Source organism: Lepidochelys kempii, chromosome 21, assembly GCF_965140265.1.
Source record: "Lepidochelys kempii isolate rLepKem1 chromosome 21, rLepKem1.hap2, whole genome shotgun sequence".
Taxonomy (NCBI): domain Eukaryota; kingdom Metazoa; phylum Chordata; order Testudines; family Cheloniidae; genus Lepidochelys; species Lepidochelys kempii.
The window spans coordinates 18,624,855-18,644,644 of NC_133276.1; the positions used below are offsets into that span (position 1 = coordinate 18,624,855).

A 19,790-nucleotide genomic window follows, 5' to 3' on the forward strand; every position below is an offset into this window, starting at 1 on the left:
GTTTGGAAAGATACAGGAGAGAGGATGGGGTCAATAAAATGAGACAGAGAAGACCTGTTGGAAGTTCCAGTTAGCCTGTCACAAAATTATAAGAACAAGGAGGGAGTGGGGTTAGTATGAACTATGGAAACTAACCATCGGGGGAAAGGTTCCTTAAATCATAGAATCAAAGATTAGAGTTGGAAGTGACCTCAGGAGGTGTAGTCCAACCCCCTGCTCAAAGCGGGACCAACATCAAGTAAATCATCCCAGCCAAGGCTTTGTCAAGCCGGGCCTTAAAAACCTCTAAGGATGGAGATTCCACCACCTCCCTAGGTAACCCATTCCAGTACTTCACCATCCTCCTAGTGAAATAGTGTTTCCTAATATCCAACCTAGACCTCCCCCACTGCAACTTGAAACCATTGCCCCTTGTTCTGTCATCTGCCACCACTGAGAACAGCCGAGCTCCATCCTCATTGGAACACCCCTTCTGGCAGTTGAAGGCTGTTATCAAATCCCCCCTCACTCTTTTTTTTCTGCAGACTAAATAAGCCCAGTTCCCTCAGCGTCTCCTCATAAGTCATGAGCCCCAGCCCCCTAATCATTTTCGTTGCCCTCCGCTGGACGCTCTCCAATTTGTCCACATCTTTTCTGCAGATGTAGTGGGGGCCCCGAAACTGGATGCAGTATTCCAGATGTGGCCTCACCAGTGATGAATAGAGGGGAATAATCGCTTCCCTCGATCTGCTGGCAGTGCTCCTACTAATGCAGCCCAATATGAAGTTAGCCATCTTGGCGACAGGGGCACACTACTGACTCATATCCAGCTTCTCGATCACTGTAATCCCCGGTTTCTTTTCTGCAGAACTGCCTCTTAGCCAGTCAGTCCCCAGCCTGTAGCAGTGCATGAGATTCTTCCGTCCTAAGTGCAGGTCTCTGCACTTTTCCTTGTTGAACATCACCAGATTTCTTTTAGCCCAATCCTCCAATTTGTCTAGGTGTCTCTGGACCCTATCCCTACCCTCCAGCATCTCTACCTCTCCCCCCAGTTTAGTGTCATCTGCGAACTTGCTGAGGGTGAATCCATCCCATCGTCCAGATCATTAATAAAGATGTTGAACAAAACTGGCCCCAGGACCGACCTCTTGGGCACTCCGCTGCCAGCTAGACATTGAGCCATTGATTGAGGGGAGGGATAGCTCAGTGGTTTGAGCATTGGCCAGGGTTGTGAGTTCAATCCTTGAGGGGGCCATTTAGGGATCTCGGGCAAAAATTGGGGATTGGTCCTGCTTTGAGCAGGGGGTTGGACTAGATGACCTCCTGAGGTCCCTTCCAACCCTGATATTCTATGATTCTACCCATTGAGCCAAACAATCTAGCCAGCTTTGTATTCACCGTATAATCCATTCATCCAGTCCATACTTCTTTAACCAGCTGGCAAGAATACTGTGGGAGACTGTATCAAAAGCTTTGCTAAAGTCAAGGTACGTTACGTCCACCAATTTCCCCATAGCCCAGAGCCAATTATCTCATCATAGAAGTTGGTCAGGCATGACTTGCCCTTGGTGAATCCATGTTGACTGTTCCTGATCACCTTCCTCTCCTCCAAGTGCTTCAGAATGGATTCCTTGAAGACCTGCTCCATGATTTTGCCAGGGACTGAGGTCAGGCTGACTGGCTTGTAGTTCCCAGGATCCTCCTCCTTCCCTTTTTAAAGATGGGCACTACATTAGCCTTTTTCCAGTCATTCGGGACCTCCCCCAATCGCCTTGAATTTTCAAAGATAATGGCCAATGGCTCTGCAATCACATCCGCCAACTCCTTTAATGCGCTCGGATGCAGTGCATCCGGCCCCATGCACTTGTGCTCGTCCAGCTTTTCTAAATAAGTTTCATACTGGAGCTCTGAGCAGTCATACTGCTCTCTTACATACAGTGCAACTCCTCCACCTTTTCTCCCCACCTGTTCTTCCTGAAGAGTTTATACCCATCCATGACAGTGCTCCAGTTATGTAAGTTACACCACCAAGTCTCTGTTATTTCAGTCACATCATAGTTCCTTTACTGTGCCAGGACTTGCAGTTCTTCCTGCTTGTTTCCCAGGCTTCTTGCATTTGTGTATAGGCACCTAAGAAAACTAACTGATTGCCCAGATTTCTTAGTATGAATCAGGAAGCCTCCCCTGTTGCACTCTCCTCCTTGTGTTTCCTCCCAGTATCCCACTTCCGCCACCTACCTCAGAGCTTAGGTCTCCATCCCCCAGTGAACCTAGTTTTAAAGCTCTCCTCACTAGGTTAACAAGCCTGCCTGCAAAGATGCTCTTCCTTCTCTTCGTTAGGTGGATCCCATCTCTTCTTAGCAATCCTCCTTCCTGGAACAACATCCTATGGTCGAAGAATCCAAAGCCCTCTCTCCGACACCACCTGTGCAACCACGCATTGACTTCCACCGTTTGATGGTTCCTACCTGGGCTTTGTACTTAGAATCATAGAATATCAGGGTTGGAAGGGACCCCAGAAGGTCATCTAGTCCAACCCCCTGCTCGAAGCAGGACCAATTCCCAGTTAAATCATCCCAGCCAGGGCTTTGTCAAGCCTGACCTTAAAAACCTCTAAGGAAGGAGATTCTACCACCGCCCTAGGTAACGCATTCCAGTGTTTCACCACCCTCTTAGTGAAAAAGTTTTTCCTAATATCCAATCTAAACCTCCCCCACTGCAACTTGAGACCATTACTCCTCGTTCTGTCATCTGCTACCATTGAGAACAGTCTAGAGCCATCCTCTTTGGAACCCCCTTTCAGGTAGATGAAAGCCGCTATCAAATCCCTCCTCATTCTTCTCTTCTGCAGGCTAAACAATCCCAGCTCCCTCAGCCTCTCCTCATAAGTCATGTGTTCCAGACCCCTAATCATTTTTGTTGCCCTTCACTGGACTCTCTCCAATTTATCCACATCCTTCTTGTAGTGTGGGGCCCAAAACTGGACACAGTACTCCAGATGAGGCCTCACCAATGTCGACTAGAGGGGGACGATCACGTCCCTCGATCTGCTCGCTATGCCCCTACTTATACATCCCAAAATGCCATTGGCCTTCTTGGCAACAAGGGCACACTGCTGACTCATATCCAGCTTCTCGTCCACTGTCACCCCTAGGTCCTTTTCCGCAGAACTGCTGCCTAGCCATTCGGTCCCTAGTCTGTAGCTGTGCATTGGGTTCTTCTGTCCTAAGTGCAGGACCCTGCACTTATCCTTATTGAACCTCATCAGATTTCTTTTGGCCCAATCCTCCAATTTGTCTAGGTCCTTCTGTATCCTATCCCTCCCCTCCAGCGTATCTACCACTCCTCCCAGTTTAGTATCATCCGCAAATTTGCTGAGAGTGCAATCCACACTATCCTCCAGATCATTTATGAAGATATTGAACAAAACCGGCCCCAGGACCGACCCTTGGGGCACTCCACTTGATACCGGCTGCCAACCAGACAGGGAGCCATTGATCACTACCCGTTGAGCCCGACAATCTAGCCAGCTTTCTACCCACCTTATAGTGCATTCATCCAGCCCATACTTCCTTAACTTGCTGACAAGAATACTGTGGGAGACCGTTCTTCAACAGGGACAAGAACACAACTTGTGCCTCAAACTCCTTTATCCTTGTCAAGGCTGATTCCCAACTCTGTGCACTCCCTTCTCTTCATATGCCAGTATATTTATGCATCTGTATCTGTAATTTTCACTATATGCATCTAAAGAAGTGTGTTTTTGCCCACAAAAACTTATGCCCAAATAAATCTGTTAGTCTTTTTAAGGTGCCACCAGACTACTCATTTTTCATAAGTTGTTTCTTAGTTCCTCTTATTCTCATTAGCATCTATGCACAGCATATACCCTGTGGTCAGGACAGGACATACAATGATGTTACAATCAGGTGTCTCATGATCCTGGACAATACCTTGCAGTTTATTGCAATCTAGTTTTTGTAACATTACCTATTGTCACATCTTTTACACTAATCTTGTGACCTTCCTGGCATAGGGTTATTCCTAGATCACCCACTTATGTCAGGTGTTTTTAAGCCTATGGCCTAGTCTGACTAAGCTGAAATCTTACAGGTCTCAGCCTATAGGTCTTGCGTTCCAGCCATGCTTTACTTATAAACCTATACTTCTATACACTCTCATCACTCCTAAATACTTGTCAATCGTATCCTTCTGTACTCCTACAATTTAAATCTATTGAGCATATGTTGATTATGTTATAATGGCGCATGAATTGACCATAACACAATAATAAATGGATGATAAAATGAACTAATTGGCTACAGGGACCACTTGGAAGAAGACACTTAAGTTTTTATTAGAGGCTGACAAACAACCAGCAAGAGTGGGAACATTTGCAGAGCAAGAGGTCAGGGAGAGATACAAAACTTGACGAGAGGTGTGATGAATGTGGGGATTTTAGTAATATTTTTGATTCCCATGCATGCCTCAGTTTCTACCTTGGCTTTGCATTTCTGTGCACTAATTGTAAGGGGGAGGGATGATGTGTTGACTCGGCAACCTGATTGGAGTCATTAACAAACTGAGTAAAGTCTTCACATGTCAGTGGAGGATATGAGGACAAAGGAAACCCCAAATGGCCTGAATGTTCACACCTAGCTACCATCAGCAAGAGCAGGGGCGGGCAAACTTTTTGGCCTGAGGGCCACATCGGGTTCCTGAAATTGTGTGGAGGGATGGTTATGGGAGGCTGTGCTTCCCCAAACAGCCAGGCATGGCCTGGTCCCCACTCCCTATCCAATCTCCCCCCTCCCCCCGGCTTCTCGCCCCCTGACTGCCCCCCCGGGACCCCCGCCCCATCCAGCCTCCCTGACTACCCCCTGCCACCCCATCCAACCCCCTCCTTTCATTCCTGACCCTCCCGCCCCCGGACCCCTGCCCTATCCAACCACCCCTTCTCCCTGTCCCCAACCGCCCCCAGAATCCTTGCCCCTGACTGCCCCTCGCCACCCCACCCAACCCCCCTCTCCTTCCTGACTGCCCCCCAGGGACTCCTGCCCCCATTCAACTCCCCTGTTCCCCGCCCTCTGACCACCCCAACCCCCATTTATACCCCAGTCCCCTAACCATCACCCCGTATTCCCCTGCCCTCTATACAATCCCCCCTGCCCCCTTACCATGCTGTCTGGAGCACTGGCAGTGCTACAGCCTTGCCACCCAGAGCACCAGAACAGGCAGCCATGCTGCCTGACTGGAGCCACCGTGCAGCACAGAGCATGGGTCAGGCCGCGGCTCTGCAGCTGCACTGCCCGGCAAGAGCTCACAGCCCCCCTCCCCACCCAGAGCATTGCACCGGCAGCAGCAGCGCAGTGAGCTGAGGCTGCAGGGGAGGGGGGACAGCAGGGAAGAGGCTGGGGACTAGCCTCCTGGGCCAGGAGTTCAGGGGCCAGGCAAGAGGGTTGTAGTTTGCCCACCTCTGAGCAAGAGGAAGGAGATTTTCTCTCCCCCCCCACCCTTCCTTTGCAGGGAAGTAGAGCAGGAGAAAAATGGGGTGTCATGTGGCTCTGTTAAGAGCGGAGCTCACAGATACAACAGTCACACACCTGGGATAAAAGACACAGAGGCAGCAGAAGAGACAGGAAAAAAAAAAAAAGGTAGGTACAGTATAGTACTGTATTAAACATGATAAAGGGAAAGCAACATTTTTCTTCTGCATAGTAAAGTTTCAAAGCTGTATTAAGTAATTGTTCACTTGTAAACTTTTGAAAGAACAACCATAATTTTTGTTCAGTTATGGTGTTTGTAACTCTGAGGTTCTACTGTAGCTGGCCTGGTGGTATCCAGTTTGAACTCTGGTCTTAACCATTGCCTCTCTTTGCTAACCTGAGGACTTTCAGATTCTGTTTTCCAGGTGACTAATGCATTGTTACCTTGATTTGAAAATGCTGCCTGATGTCACTGCAAATACTTACAGGGATCATTGCACCCTGAAGGAGTAAAGACTTCGAATCCTTCAGGGAACGGATAGGTAGGATCCCCTGGGAGACTAACATGAAGGGGAAAGGAGTCCAGGAGAGCTGGCTGTATTTCAAGGAATCCCTGTTGAGGTTACAGGGACAAACCATCCCGATGTGTCAAAAGAATAGTAAATATGGCAGGCGACCAGCTTTGGCTTAACGGTGAAATCCTAGCAGATCTTAAACATAAAAAAGAAGCTTACAAGAAGTGAAAGTTTTAGACATATGACCAGGGAAGAGTATAAAAATATTGCTCAGGCATGTAGGAATGAAATCAGGAGGGCCAAATTGCACCTAGAGCTGCAGCTAGTGAGAGATGTTAAGAGTAACAAGAAGGGTTTCTTCAGGTATGTTGGCAACAAGAAGAAAGCCAAGGAAAGTGTGGGCCCCTTAATGAATGAGGGAAGCAACCTAGTGACAGAGGATGTGGAAAAAGCTAATGTACTCAATGCTTCTTTTGCCTCTGTCTTCACTAACAAGGTCAGCTCCCAGACTGCTGCGCTGGGCATCACAACATGGGGAATAGATGGCCAGCCCTCTGTGGAGAAAGAGGTGGTTAGGAACTATTTAGAAAAGCTGGACGTGCACAAGTCCATCGGGCCGGACGAGTTGCATGCGAAAGTGCTAAAGGAACTGGCGGCTGTGATTGCAGAGCCATTGGCCTTTATCTTTGAAAACTCGTGGCGAACGGGGGAAGTCCCGGATGACTGGAAAAAGGCTAATGTGTAGTGCCAATCTTTAAAAAAGGGAAGAAGGAGAATCCTGGGAACTACAGGCCAGTCAGCCTCACTTCAGTCCCTGGAAAAATCATGGAGCAGGTCCTCAAAGAATCAATCCTGAAGCACTTAGAGGAGAGGAAAGTGATCAGGAAGAGTCAGCATGGATTCACCAAGGGAAGGTCATGCCTGACTAATCTAATTGCCTTCTATGATGAGATTACTGGTTCTGTGGATGAAGGGAAAGCAGTGGATGTATTGTTTCTTGACTTTAGCAAAGCTTTTGACACGGTCTCCCACAGTATTCTTGTCAGCAAGTTAAAGAAGTACGGGCTGGATGAATGCACTATAAGGTGGGTAGAAATTTGGCTAGATTGTCGGGCTCAACGGGTAGTGATCAATGGCTCCATGTCTAGTTGGCAGCCGGTGTCAAGTGGAGTGCCCCAGGGGTCGGTCCTGGGGCCAGTTTTGTTCAATATCTTCATAAATGATCTGGAGGATGGTGTGGATTGCACTCTCAGCAAATTTGCGGATGATACTAAACTGGGAGGAGTGGTAGATACGCTGGAGGGCAGGGATAGGATACAGAGGGATCTAGACAAATTGGAGGATTGGGCCAAAAGAAATCTGATGAGGTTCAACAAGGATAAGTGCAGAGTCCTGCACTTAGGACAGAAGAACCCAATGCACAGCTACAGACTAGGGACCGAATGGCTAGGCAGCAGTTCTGCGGAAAAGGACCTAGGGGTGACAGTGGACGAGAAGCTGGATATGAGTCAGCAGTGTGCCCTTGTTGCCAAGAAGGCCAATGGCATTTTGGGATGTATAAGTAGGGGCATAGCGAGCAGATCGAGGGACGTGATCGTCCCCCTCTATTCGACATTGGTGAGGCCTCATCTGGAATGCTGTGTCCAGTTTTGGGCCCCACACTACAAGAAGGATGTGGATAAATTGGAGAGAGTCCAGTGAAGGGCAACAAAAATGATTAGGGGTCTAGAACACATGACTTATGAGGAGAGGCTGAGGGAGCTGGGATTGTTTAGCCTGCAGAAGAGAAGAATGAGGGGGGATTTGATAGCTGCTTTCAACTACCTGAGAGGTGGTTCCAGAGGGGATGGTTCTAGACTATTCTCAGTGGTAGAAGAGGACAGGACAAGGAGTAATGGTCTCAAGTTGCAGTGGGGGGGTTTAGGTTGGATATTAGGAAAAACTTTTTCACTAGGAGGGTGGTGAAACACTGGAATGCGTTGCCTAGGGAGGTGGTGGAATCTCCTTCCCTAGAAGTTTTTAAGGTCAGGCTTGACAAAGCCCTGGCTGGGATGATTTAATTGGGGATTGGTCCTGCTTTTGAGCAGGGGGTTGGACTAGATGACCTCCTGAGGTCCCTTCCAACCCTGATATTCTATGATTCTATGAAAGGACAGCACTCCCATAGGGGTCTGGCTTGGCTGGATTCAGTCCAGAGAGCCATTGAAAGAGAGTGGGATTGCCGGCGTCCAAGGGCATGATTTCAGAGTCTTGGAGTATGCAGGCCTGCCTTGGGGAACTGTGAGGATCTCGGCACACTAAACAGGGGAGGATGTCACTCCCAAGGGACTGGTTACAGGTAGGGAACTGGACCAGACAGGGAGAGATACAAAATTGACAAGAAGCTACTTTGAGGTTGAAATGATTTGCACTGATGGAAAATGGTGGATTTACGAACTTAATAACTGAAGCCCTCTGTTGATAGAACATAGACATAGGTAATACAAACTTTGTAATGCTTCATCCTTGACCTCTGGTCTACCTGAGGAAACATTACAAAGTTTATGTATTGATTAATCTTAGACTGCAGTGGTCAATAAGGGTTGGTTTCCTGAGCAGTTACGGTATCAGGAAAATTATTATCAGTGTCATTAGGATGAGAGACCTGAGGAGTAGATGAAAAAATTTGCACTTTACCGCAAGTTCCCTTTTTAACAAATCCACTAAAGAGCTAAACACTCCCACAAACACTGAAATACAACAGCAGATAGAGTGAGTGCAAAGTGTTTCGCCCTATGACTGTGATCACTCACATTTCCTGCTGGAAAGCCTTCCCCCTTAACTTCATTGTTACAGTCACCAGTGGATTTCATTGTGGCATTTCCATGGCATGCAGGCTGGGATACAGCTTTTAAAGGTGTTACGCTGATGCCCACTGTGGTTCATATATATTTATGGAGGTTTCAACCCCATTTCCTTATTTGAACTTCCACACTTCACTATGTTTGGGGTGCCCTGTTTTTCATAGGTTAACTTGTTAGTTCCCCTTATACTCATTACAGTTTACATTAATCAGTCACCATAACTTGATGCCTATACAGTAGAACCCTGTTTATCTGACCTTCCCTTAACCGGCTCTCTGCATTTACCGAACACCCAGGACTCCACTTTTGATTATCTGATCTGGCTCTGGTCCCAATTAGACTGGATAAATGGGGTTCTACTGTATTTGCAAAAATCTCGAAAATATTTTAACTGGTACATTACAGTATATATTTCCTAAATACTAGCAGTTAATACATCTATTCCTGTGACTGTCTTATCTTGTGACCTAGGGTATGTCTACACTACGGAATAAGGTCGAATTTATAGAAGTCGTTTTTTTAGAAATCGGTTTTATATATTTGAGTGCGTGTGTCCCCATAGAAAATGTTCTAAGTGCATTAAGTGCATTAACTCGGCGGAGTGCTTCCACAGTACTGAGGCTGGAGTCGACTTCCGGAGCGCTGCACTGTGGATAGCTATCCCATAGTTGCCGCAGTCTCCGCTGCCCATTGGAATTCTGGGTTGAGATCCCAATGCCTGATGGGGCTAAAATATTGTCGCGGGTGGTTCTGGGTACATATCGTCAGGCCCCCCTTTTCTCCTTCCCTCCGTGAAAGCAAGGGCAGACAATCGTTTTGCGCCTTTTTTCCTGAGTTACCTATGCAGACGCCATACCACGGCAGGCATGGAGCCTGCTCAGGTAACCGTCAGCGTATGTCTCCTGGGTGCTGGCAGACGCGGTACGGCATTGCTACACAGTAGCAGCAACCCATTGCCTTCTGGCAGCAGACGGTGCAGTACGACTGGTAGCCGTCCTCGTCGTGTCCGAGGTGCTCCTGGCCACATCGATTGGGAGCGCCTGGGCAGACATGGGCACAGGGACTAAATTTGGAGTGACTTGACCAGGTCATTCTCTTTAGTCCTGCAGTCAGTCCTATTGAACCGTCTTATGGTGAGCAGGCAGGCGATACGGATTGCTAGCAGTTGTACTGTACCATCTTCTGCCGGGCAGGCAAGAGATGAGGATGGCTAGCAGTTGTACTGTACCATCTTTTGCCGGGCAGGCAAGAGATGAGGATGGCTAGCAGTCGTACTGTACCATCTTCTGCTGAGCAGCCATGAGATGTGGATGGCATGCAGTCCCTCTGCACCGTCTGCTGCCAGCCAAAGATGTAAAAGATAGATGGAGTGGATCAAAACAAGAAATAGACCAGATTTATTTTGTACTCATTTGCCTCCTCCCCTGTCTAGGGGACTCATTCCTCTAGGTCACACTGCAGTCACTCGCAGAGAAGGTGCAGTGAGGTAAATCTAGCCATGTATCAATCAGAGGCCAGGCTAACCTCCTTGTTCCAATAAGAACAATAACTTAGGTGTACCATTTCTTATTGGAACCGTCCGTGAAGTCCTGCCTGAAATACTCCTTGATGTAAAGCCACCCCCTTTGTTGATTTTAGCTCCCTGAAGCCAACCCTGTAAGCCGTGTCGTCAGTCGCCCCTCCCTCCGTCAGAGCAACGGCAGACAATCGTTCCGTGCCTTTTTTCTGTGCGGACGCCATACCAAGGCAAGCATGGAGGCCGCTCAGCTCACTTTGGCAATTAGGAGCACATTCAACACCACACGCATTATCCAGCAGTATATGCAGCACCAGAACCTGGCAAAGCGATACCGCGCGAGGAGACGACGTCAGCACGGTCACGTGAGTGATCAGGACATGGACACAGATTTCTCTGAAAGCATGGGCCCTGCGAATGCATGCATCATGGTGCTAATGGGGCAGGTTCATGCTGTGGAACGCCGATTCTGGGCTCGGGAAACAAGCACAGACTGGTGGGACCGCATAGTGTTGCAAGTCTGGGACGATTCCCAGTGGCTGCGAAACTTTCGCATGCATAAGGGCACTTCCATGGAACTTTGTGACTTGCTTTCCCCTGCCCTGAGGCGCATGAACACCAAGATGAGAGCAGCCCTCACAGTTGCGAAGCGAGTGGCGATAGCCCTGTGGAAGCTTGCAACGCCAGACAGCTACCAGTCAGTTGGGAATCAATTTGGAGTGGGCAAATCTACTGTTGGGGCTGCTGTGAGGCAAGTAGCCCATGCAATCAAAGATCTGTTGATATCAAGGGTAGTGACCCTGGGAAATGTGCAGGTTATAGTGGATGGCTTTGCTGCAATGGGATTCCCTAACTGTGGTGGGGCCATAGACGGAACCCATATCCCTATCTTGGCACCGGAGCACCAAGCCGCCGAGTACGTAAACCGCAAGGGGTACTTTTCAATAGTGCTGCAAGCTCTGGTGGATCACAAAGGACGTTTCACCAACATCAACGTGGGATGGCCAGGAAAGGTACATGACGGTCGCATCTTCAGGAACTCTGGTCTGTTTTAAAAGCTGCAGGAAGGGACTTTCTTCCCAGACCAGAAAATAACTGTTGGGGATGTTGAAATGCCTATATGTATCCTTGGGTACCCAGCCTACCCCTTAATGCCATGGCTCATGAAGCCGTACACAGGCAGCCTGGACAGTAGTCAGGAGCTGTTCAACTACAGGCTGAGCAAGTGCAGAATGGTGGTAGAATGTGCATTTGGACATTTAAAAGTGCGCTGGCACAGTTTACTGACTCAGTTAGACCTCAGCGAAACCAATATTCCCATTGTTATTACTGCTTGCTGTGCAGTCCACGATATCTGTGAGAGTAAGGGGGAGACGTTTATGGCGGGGTGGGAGGTTGAGGCAAATCGCCTTGCCGCTGGTTACGCGCAGCCAGACACCAGGGCGGTTAGAAGAGCACAGGAGGGCGCGGTACGCATCAGAGAAGCTTTGAAAACCAGTTTCATGACTGGCCAGGCTACGGTGTGAAAGTTCTGTTTGTTTCTCCTTGATGAAACCCCCCGCCCCTTGGTTCACTCTACTTCCCTGTAAGCTAACCACCCGCCCCTCCTCCCTTCGATCACCGCTTGCAGAGGCAATAAAGTCATTGTTGCTTCACATTCATGCATTCTTTATTCATTCATCACACAAATAGGGGGATGACTACCAAGGTAGCCCAGGAGGGGTGGTGGAGGAGGGAAGGAAAATGCCACACAGCACTTTAAAAGTTTACAACTTTAAAATTCATTGAATGCCAGCCTTCTTGTTTTTGGGCAATCCTCTGTGGCGGAGTGGCTGGTTGGCCGGTGGCCCCCCCACCGCGTTCTTGGGCGTCTGGGTGTGGAGGCTATGGAACTTGGGGAGGAGGGCGGTTGGTTACACAGGGGCTGTAGTGGCAGTCTGTGCTCCAGCTGCCTTTGCTGCAGCTCAACCATACACTGGAGCATACTGGTTTGGTCCTCCAGCAGCCTCAGCATTGAATCCTGCCTCCTCTCATCACGCTGCCGCCACATTTGAGCTTCAGCCCTCTCTTCAGCCCGCCACTTTACTCTCTTCAGCCCGCCACCTCTCCTCCCAGTCATTTTGTGCTTTCCTGCACTCTGACATTATTTGCCTCCACGCATCTGTCTGTGCTCTGTCAGTGTGGGAGGACAGCATGAGCTCGGAGAACATTTCATCTCGAGTGCGATTTTTTCTTTCTAAGCTTCACTAGCCTCTGGGAAGGAGAAGATCCTGTGATCATTGAAACACATGCAGCTGGTGGAGGAAAAAAATAAAGGGACAGCGGTATTTAAAAAGACACATTTTATAAAACAGTGGCTACACTCTTTCAGGGTAAACCTTGCTGTTAACATTACATACATAGCACATGTGCTTTCATTACAAGGTCGCATTTTGCCTCCCCCCACCGCGTGGCTACCCCTTCGACCCTCCCCGCTCCCTGTGGCTAACAGCGGGGAACATTTCTGTTTAGCCACAGCAAACAGCCCAGCAGGAACGGGCTCCTCTGAGTGTCCCCTGAAGAAAAGCACTCTCTTTCAACCAGGTGACCATGAATTATATCTCGCTCTCCTGAGGATAACACAGAGAGATAAAGAACGGATGTTTGAACCCCAGCAAACATACGCTGCAATGCTTTGTTGTACAATGATTCTCGAGTACGTGTTACTGGCCTGGAGTGGTAAAGTGTCCTACCATGAAGGACACAATAAGGCTGCCCTCCCCAGAAACCTTTTGCAAAGGCTTTGGGTGTACATCCAGGAGAGCCGCGAATGCCAGGGCAAAGTAATCCTTTCACATGCTTGCTTTTAAACCATGTATAGTATTTTAAAAGGTACACTCACCAGAGGTCCCTTCTCCGCCTGCTGGGTCCAGGAGGCAGCCTTGGGTGGGTTCGGGGGGTACTGGCTCCAGGTCCAGGGTGAGAAACAGTTCCTGGCTGTCGGGAAAACCGGTTTCTCCGCTTGCTTGCTGTGAGCTATCTGCAACCTCATCATCATCATCATCTTCTTCATCCCCAAAACCTGCTTCCGTATTGCCTCCATCTCCATTGAAGGAGTCAAACAACACGGCAGGGGTAGTGGTGGCTGAACCCCCTAAAATGGCATGCAGCTCATCATAGAAGTGGCATGTTTGGGGCTCTGACCCAGAGCGGCCGTTCGCCTCTCTGGTTTTCTGGTAGGCTTGCCTCAGCTCCTTCAGTTTCACGCGGAAACTGCTTCGGGTCGCTGTTATGGCCTCTGTCCTTCATGCCCTGGGAGATTTTGACAAAGCTTTTGGCATTTTGAAAACTGGAACGGAGTTCTGATAGCACGGATTCCTCTCCCCATACAGCGATCAGATCCCGTACTTCCCGTTCGGTCCATGCTGGAGCTCTTTTGCGATTCTGGGACTCCATCATGGTCACCTCTGCTGATGAGCTATGCATGGTCACCTGCAGCTTGCCACGCTGGCCAAACAGGAAATTAGATTCAAAAGTTCGCGGTTCTTTTCTTGTCTACCTGGCCAGTGCATCTGAGTTGAGAGTGCTGTTCAGAGAGGTCACAATGGAGCACTCTGGGATAGCTCCCAGAGGCCAATAGAGTCGAATTGTGTCCACAGTACCCCAAATTCGAGCCGGCAAGGCCGATTTAAGCACTAATCCACTTGTCAGGGGTGGAGTAAGGAAATCGATTTTAAGAGCCCTTTAAGTCGAAATAAAGGGCTTCATCGTGTGGACGGGTGCAGGTTTACATCGATTTAATGCTGCTAAATTTGACCGAAAGTCCTAGTGTAGATCAGGGCCTAGTCACACATAGGCTGATGTGAGAAGCTAACCAATCTTCAGATCTGAGGCCTTGTTTGGGTAAGCTAAATATCTTGCGGGTCTGAGACATGTAGGCCCAGTATTACAACATTAATTAATGCTTATATTTCACTTCTACATCCTGAATATCAAGTCATGCCTGACTAATCTAATTGCCTTCTATGACGAGATAACTGGCTCTGTGGATGAGGGGAAAGCGGTGGACATGTTGTTCCTTGACTTTAGCAAAGCTTTTGACACTGTCTCCCACAGTATTCTTGCCAGCAAGTTAAAGAAGTATGGGCTGGATGAATGCACTATAAGGTGAATAGAAAGTTGGCTAGATTGTCAGGCTCAACGGGTAGTGATCAATGGCTCCATATGCAGTTGGCAGCCGGTATCAAGTGGAATGCCGCAAGGGTTGGTCCTGGGGCCAGTTTTGTTCAATATCTTCATAAATGATCTGGAGGATGCTGTGGATTGCACCCTCAGCAAGTTTGCAGATGACACTAAATTGGGAGGAGAGGTAGATATGCTGGAGGGTAGGGATAGGATACAGAGGGCCCTAGACAAATTAGAGGATTGGGCCAAAAGAAATCTGATGATGTTCAACAAGGAGAAGTGCAGAGTCCTGCACTTAGGGCGGAAGAATCCCATGCACCGCTACAGGCTGGGGACTGACTGGCTAAGCAGCAGTTCTACAGAAAAGGACCTGGGGATTACAGTGGACGAGAAGCTGGATATGCGTCAACAGTGTGCCCTTGTTGCCAAGAAGGCCAATGGCATTTTGGGATGTATATGTAGGGGCATTGCCAGCAGATTGAGGGACGTGATCGTTCCCCTCTATTCGACACTGGTAAGGCCTCATCTGGAGTGCTGTGTCCAGTTTTGGGCCCCACACTACAAGAAGGATGTGGAAAAATTGGAGAGAGTCCAGCGAAGGGGAACAAAAATGATTAGGGGTCTGGAACACATGACTTATGAGGAGAGGCTGAGGGAGCTGGGATTGTTTAGTCTGCAGAAGAGAAGAATGAGGGGGGATTTGATAGTTGCTTTCAACTACCTGAAAGGGGGTTCCAAAGAGGATGGCTCTAGACTGTTCTCAATGGTAGCAGATGACAGAACGAGGAGTAATGGTCTCAAATTGCAGTAGGGGAGGTTTAGGTTGGATATTAGGAAAAACTTTTTCACTAGGAGGGTGGTGAAACAGTGGAATGCGTTACCTAGGGAGGTGGTAGAATCTCCTTCCTTAGAGGTTTTTAAGGTCAGGCTTGACAAAGCCCTGGCTGGGATGATTTAACTGGGAATTGGTCCTGCTTCGAGCAGGGGGGTTGAACTAGATGACCTTCTGGGGTCCCTTCCAACCCTGATATTCTATGATTCTATGATGCAGAATTAGCCGTGGTAGTTGATGGAATAGCCATCAGATGGTAACCAGTGACCTGAACCATGTTCAAAACAGTGATCTAAATGTGATAATTTTTTAATCTGTCTCCATTAAATGGCTTTTTATAGTGCTTTTTTACCACAGTATCTCAGCACTAGTATACTATTAACAATCCTATTCATATCCTATTCTCCTCTGAGCCTTTCAGCCCTTGCAAAAGAGCAAATGTGAGCAGAATATTTCTGCGATTATTGAAGAAAGTATTTTGCCAAGGTGACTTGTTCTAATTTCTTTAATCTGATACATTGAATACATTTATCAATGAATTGCTCCATTGATGTTTTTGTTTTCCAGGCTGTGACAGCCCTAGTGAAGAACTATCCTAAACACATGGTTTCCTCCATGCAGCAGATCCTGCCGATTGTTTGGAATACACTTACAGAAAGTGCAGCCTTATATCCTTTTTCCTTATGGTGTGTGGTTTAAAGTAGAATAAAAGAGCTCTTGAGGAGTCTCAGAAGAAGAAAGGAATTGTACACAGATCTTGTATGTGGTTGTAGGCAAATTGGAGAGCAATCAGTTTACCATGGCAGACAGAAAACAAAAAAAAAAAACCAATTGGTTAATGGACCTTTGATCAATAGTCCAACCACTTGCATTACACAGGTCCTAGAATTTCACCCAGTAATTCCTGCATCATGCCCATTAACCTGTAGTTAAACTAGAGCATTTCTTCTAGAGCCGCGGTGTCAAAGTAATTTCATAAGGTGTGCCTGATCTGACACCTTGCCACTTGGCTCAGGCCAATTTTGCTGGATTGCTGTACAGCAATCCTGGTTAGTCTTTAAATTCATACTAATGATACTCACTGGAATTGGACCTACCTTCATGTTGGCATGAAGAGTGGACCATGAGACGTCGACTATGGTCATTTTAATTAAATAAATAAAGGGCTTGTCTACATGGCCCCAAAGTTTGCACTATGGGGCCATGATTTATAGAGTACTGCACTCTGTCTCCCCTGTGTGGACCCTGCTGGTGTGTACTAAATGTTCCTTAATGTGCATTGATGTAGTCCTGTTTCAGACATGACTACATCAATGGATGCTAGCAGGTACTACGTGGGGATTTAAAGCACAACGCACTGATGTACCCTCAAATTATACCCTGGTAGTGTGAATTCTGGGTGTGTGTAAACAAGCCTGAAGATTCATGGGAAGTCTGTGGCAGCGTGAATTTGATTTAAATCATGATTTAAATCACTAGTCAGGAAGGCTCGATTTAATCATGGTTTTCTACATAAAAGTGCATTCTTGTTGGTATATTATATGGTATAATACATATTCTTCACAACTCAGAGATGTAGGTTTCACTTTTAGAAGGTACACACTATACATTTTTAAACAGTGATTTATTTTGAAAACTTTTCAGATTAGTTTTATAGCTATATCAATAAATTAGTGATTGTTTGGTTATTTCATTTACCAAAGGTAATTGAAGCAGATATATTTGAAGTCGTTGGGAGGTGAACTATCTCCAATTCAACAGGTTGATCATTAATATTTGGAGGATTTTCTTGCCATGCTGTATTAGGAGGAGAACATCACCAGACAGACATTTAAATTGTTTTATTTAACTAAAACAGCAACATTAAGTATTCTGGATTTTTTTCTTCAACAGCAAACATATAATATTTTTACAAAACAAGCATATGTCCCTCGCTTCTCACATTTATCTCCAGATTTCTTCTCCTTGTCCAGATCTATTTCACTCCCAGCAATCTTCTATTGATTGAACTTTTTTGACTGTGTACACGAATTTGCAGAGGGATGTTAGAGTTGAGCTCTGTTGTTTCTCACCTCTATATATTTATTTGAAAACATTTTTGCTGTTAACAAGCATGTTACTTCTGGAGACACAAATCCACAGTTTGAGAACTGCAAAACGAAGCATCTCTGATGGTGTCTTCTAGACTGAGCACTGAGTCCCATTGGGTAGATGGAAACATTAACCTAAATAATCTATACAGAAGCCTGTGAAACCCCATAAAATTGGGTCCCTAATACATGAACTATTGGAACTCATTTACAAAACTTTTCTTAAACATTACATGAATATATTCTCATATACTATAAAATTAGAATTTATAATCCCTGTTCCATGATGAGATATCTTTGAACTATAATGTATCTTTATCTTTAGATAGAAAGGTTTTTTTCTCAAAAAGCAATCAAAAAATCTGATTTAAATAAAAATCGATATTTTTTATTTTAAAAAAATAATTGATTTTTATCCACCCTGGTCTGTGGTCCAGATTAAGCCATTTTGGGGGCCCCACATTGGATATCTCTGTTCTAGAGAGACACCTAGCCTCAATTTCAGCCTCACTGCAGTCCCTGGAAAAATCATGGAGCAGGTCCTCAAGGAATCCATTTTGAAGCACTTGGAGGAGAGAAAGGTGATCAGGAACAGTCAACATGGATTCACTGTGAGGGATAATCCACTACATAGAATTATAGAAGATTAGGAATGGAAGAGACCTCAGGAGGTCATCTAGTCCAACCTCCTGCTCAAAACAGGACTAATGCCAACTAAATCATTCCAGGCAGGGCTTTGTCAAGCCGGGCCTTAAAAACCTCTAAGGATGGAGATTCCACCACCTTCCTAGTGAAATAGTTTTTTCCTAATATCCAACCTAGACTTCCCCTACTGCAACTTGAGACCATTGATTCTTGTTCTGTCATCTGCCACCACTGAGAACATAGAATCCTAGAATATCTGGGTTGGAAGGGACCTCAGAAGGTCATCTAGTCCAACCCTCTGCTCAAAGCAGGACCGATCCCCAATTAAATCATCCCAGCCAGGGCTTTGTCAAGCCTGAGTTTAAAAGCTTCTAGGGAAGGAGATTCCACCACCTCCCTAGGTAACGCATTCAACTGTTTCACCACCCTTCTAATGAAAAAGTTTTCCCTAATATCCAACCTAAATCTCCCCCACTGTAACTTGAGACCATTACTCTTTGTTCTGTCATCTGCTACCACTGAGAACAGTCTAGAGCCATCCTCTTTGGAACCCCCTTTCAGGTAGTTGAAAGCAGCTATCAAATCTCCCCTCATTCGTCTCTTCCTTAGACTAAACATCCCCAGTTCCCTCAGCCTCTCCTCATAAGTCATGTGTTCCAGTCCCCTAATCATTTTTGTTGCCCTCCGCTGGACCCTTTCCAATTTTTCCACATCCTTCTTGTAGTGTGGGGCCCAAAACTGGACACAGTACTCCAGATGAGGCCTCACCAATGTCAAATAGAGGGGAACGATCACGTCCCTCGATCTGCTGGCAATGCCCCTACTTATACACCCCAAAATGCCATCGGCCTTCTTGGCAACAAGGGCACACTGTTGACTCATATCCAGCTTCTCGTCCCCTGTAACCCCTAGGTCCTTTTCTGCAGAACTGCTGCTGAGCCATTCGGTCCCTACTCTGTAGCAGTGCATTGGATTCTTCCGTCCTAAGTGCAGGACTCTGCACTTGTCCTTGTTGAACCTCATCAGATTTCTTTTGGCCCAATCTTCCAATTTGTCTAGGTTCCTCTGTATCCTGTCCTTACCCTCACCCTCCAGCATATCTACCACTCCTCCAAGTTTAGTGTCATCTGCAAACTTGCTGAGGGTGCAATCCACAGCATCCTCCAGATCATTTATGAAGATATTGAACAAAACCGGCCCCAGAACCGACCCCTGGGGCACTCCACTTGATACCAGCTGCCAACTAGACATGGAGCCATTGATCACTACCCATTGAGCCCGACAATCTAGCCAACTTTCTATCCACCTTATAGTCCATTCATCGAGCCCATACTTCTTTAACAGCTGAGCTCTATCCTTTTTGAAACCCCCCTTCAAGTAGTTGAAGGCTGCTATGAAATCCCCCCACACTCTTCTCTTCTGCAAACTAAAGCCCAGTTCCCTCAGCCTCTCCTCATCAGTAATGTGCCCCAGCCCCCTGATAATTTTCATTGCCCTCCGCTGGACTCTCCAGTTTGTCCACATCCTTTCTGTAGCGCGGAGGGGGGGAACTGGATGCCGTACTCCAGATATGGCCTCACCAGTTCTGAATAGAGGGGATTAATCCCTTCCCTCCATCTGCTGGCAATGCTCCTACTAATGCAGCCCAATATGGTGTTAGCCTTCTTGGCAACAAGGTCACACTGCTGACTCATATCCAGCTTCTCGTCCACTGTAATCC

General features: G+C 47.1%; 1 protein-coding gene across 6 annotated transcripts in view; it reads left to right on the forward strand.

Moving 5' to 3' along the window:
• Positions 1-19,790, forward strand: part of IPO9 (importin 9) — a 204,263-nt gene that overhangs the window by 72,300 nt on the left and 112,173 nt on the right. For all 6 annotated transcript variants that reach the window (XM_073320215.1, XM_073320210.1, XM_073320212.1 and 3 more), the window contains one exon: positions 15,903-16,003. In XM_073320215.1, the coding sequence (XP_073176316.1) occupies positions 15,903-16,003 (101 nt within the window). The remainder of the gene's footprint in view (positions 1-15,902; positions 16,004-19,790) is intronic.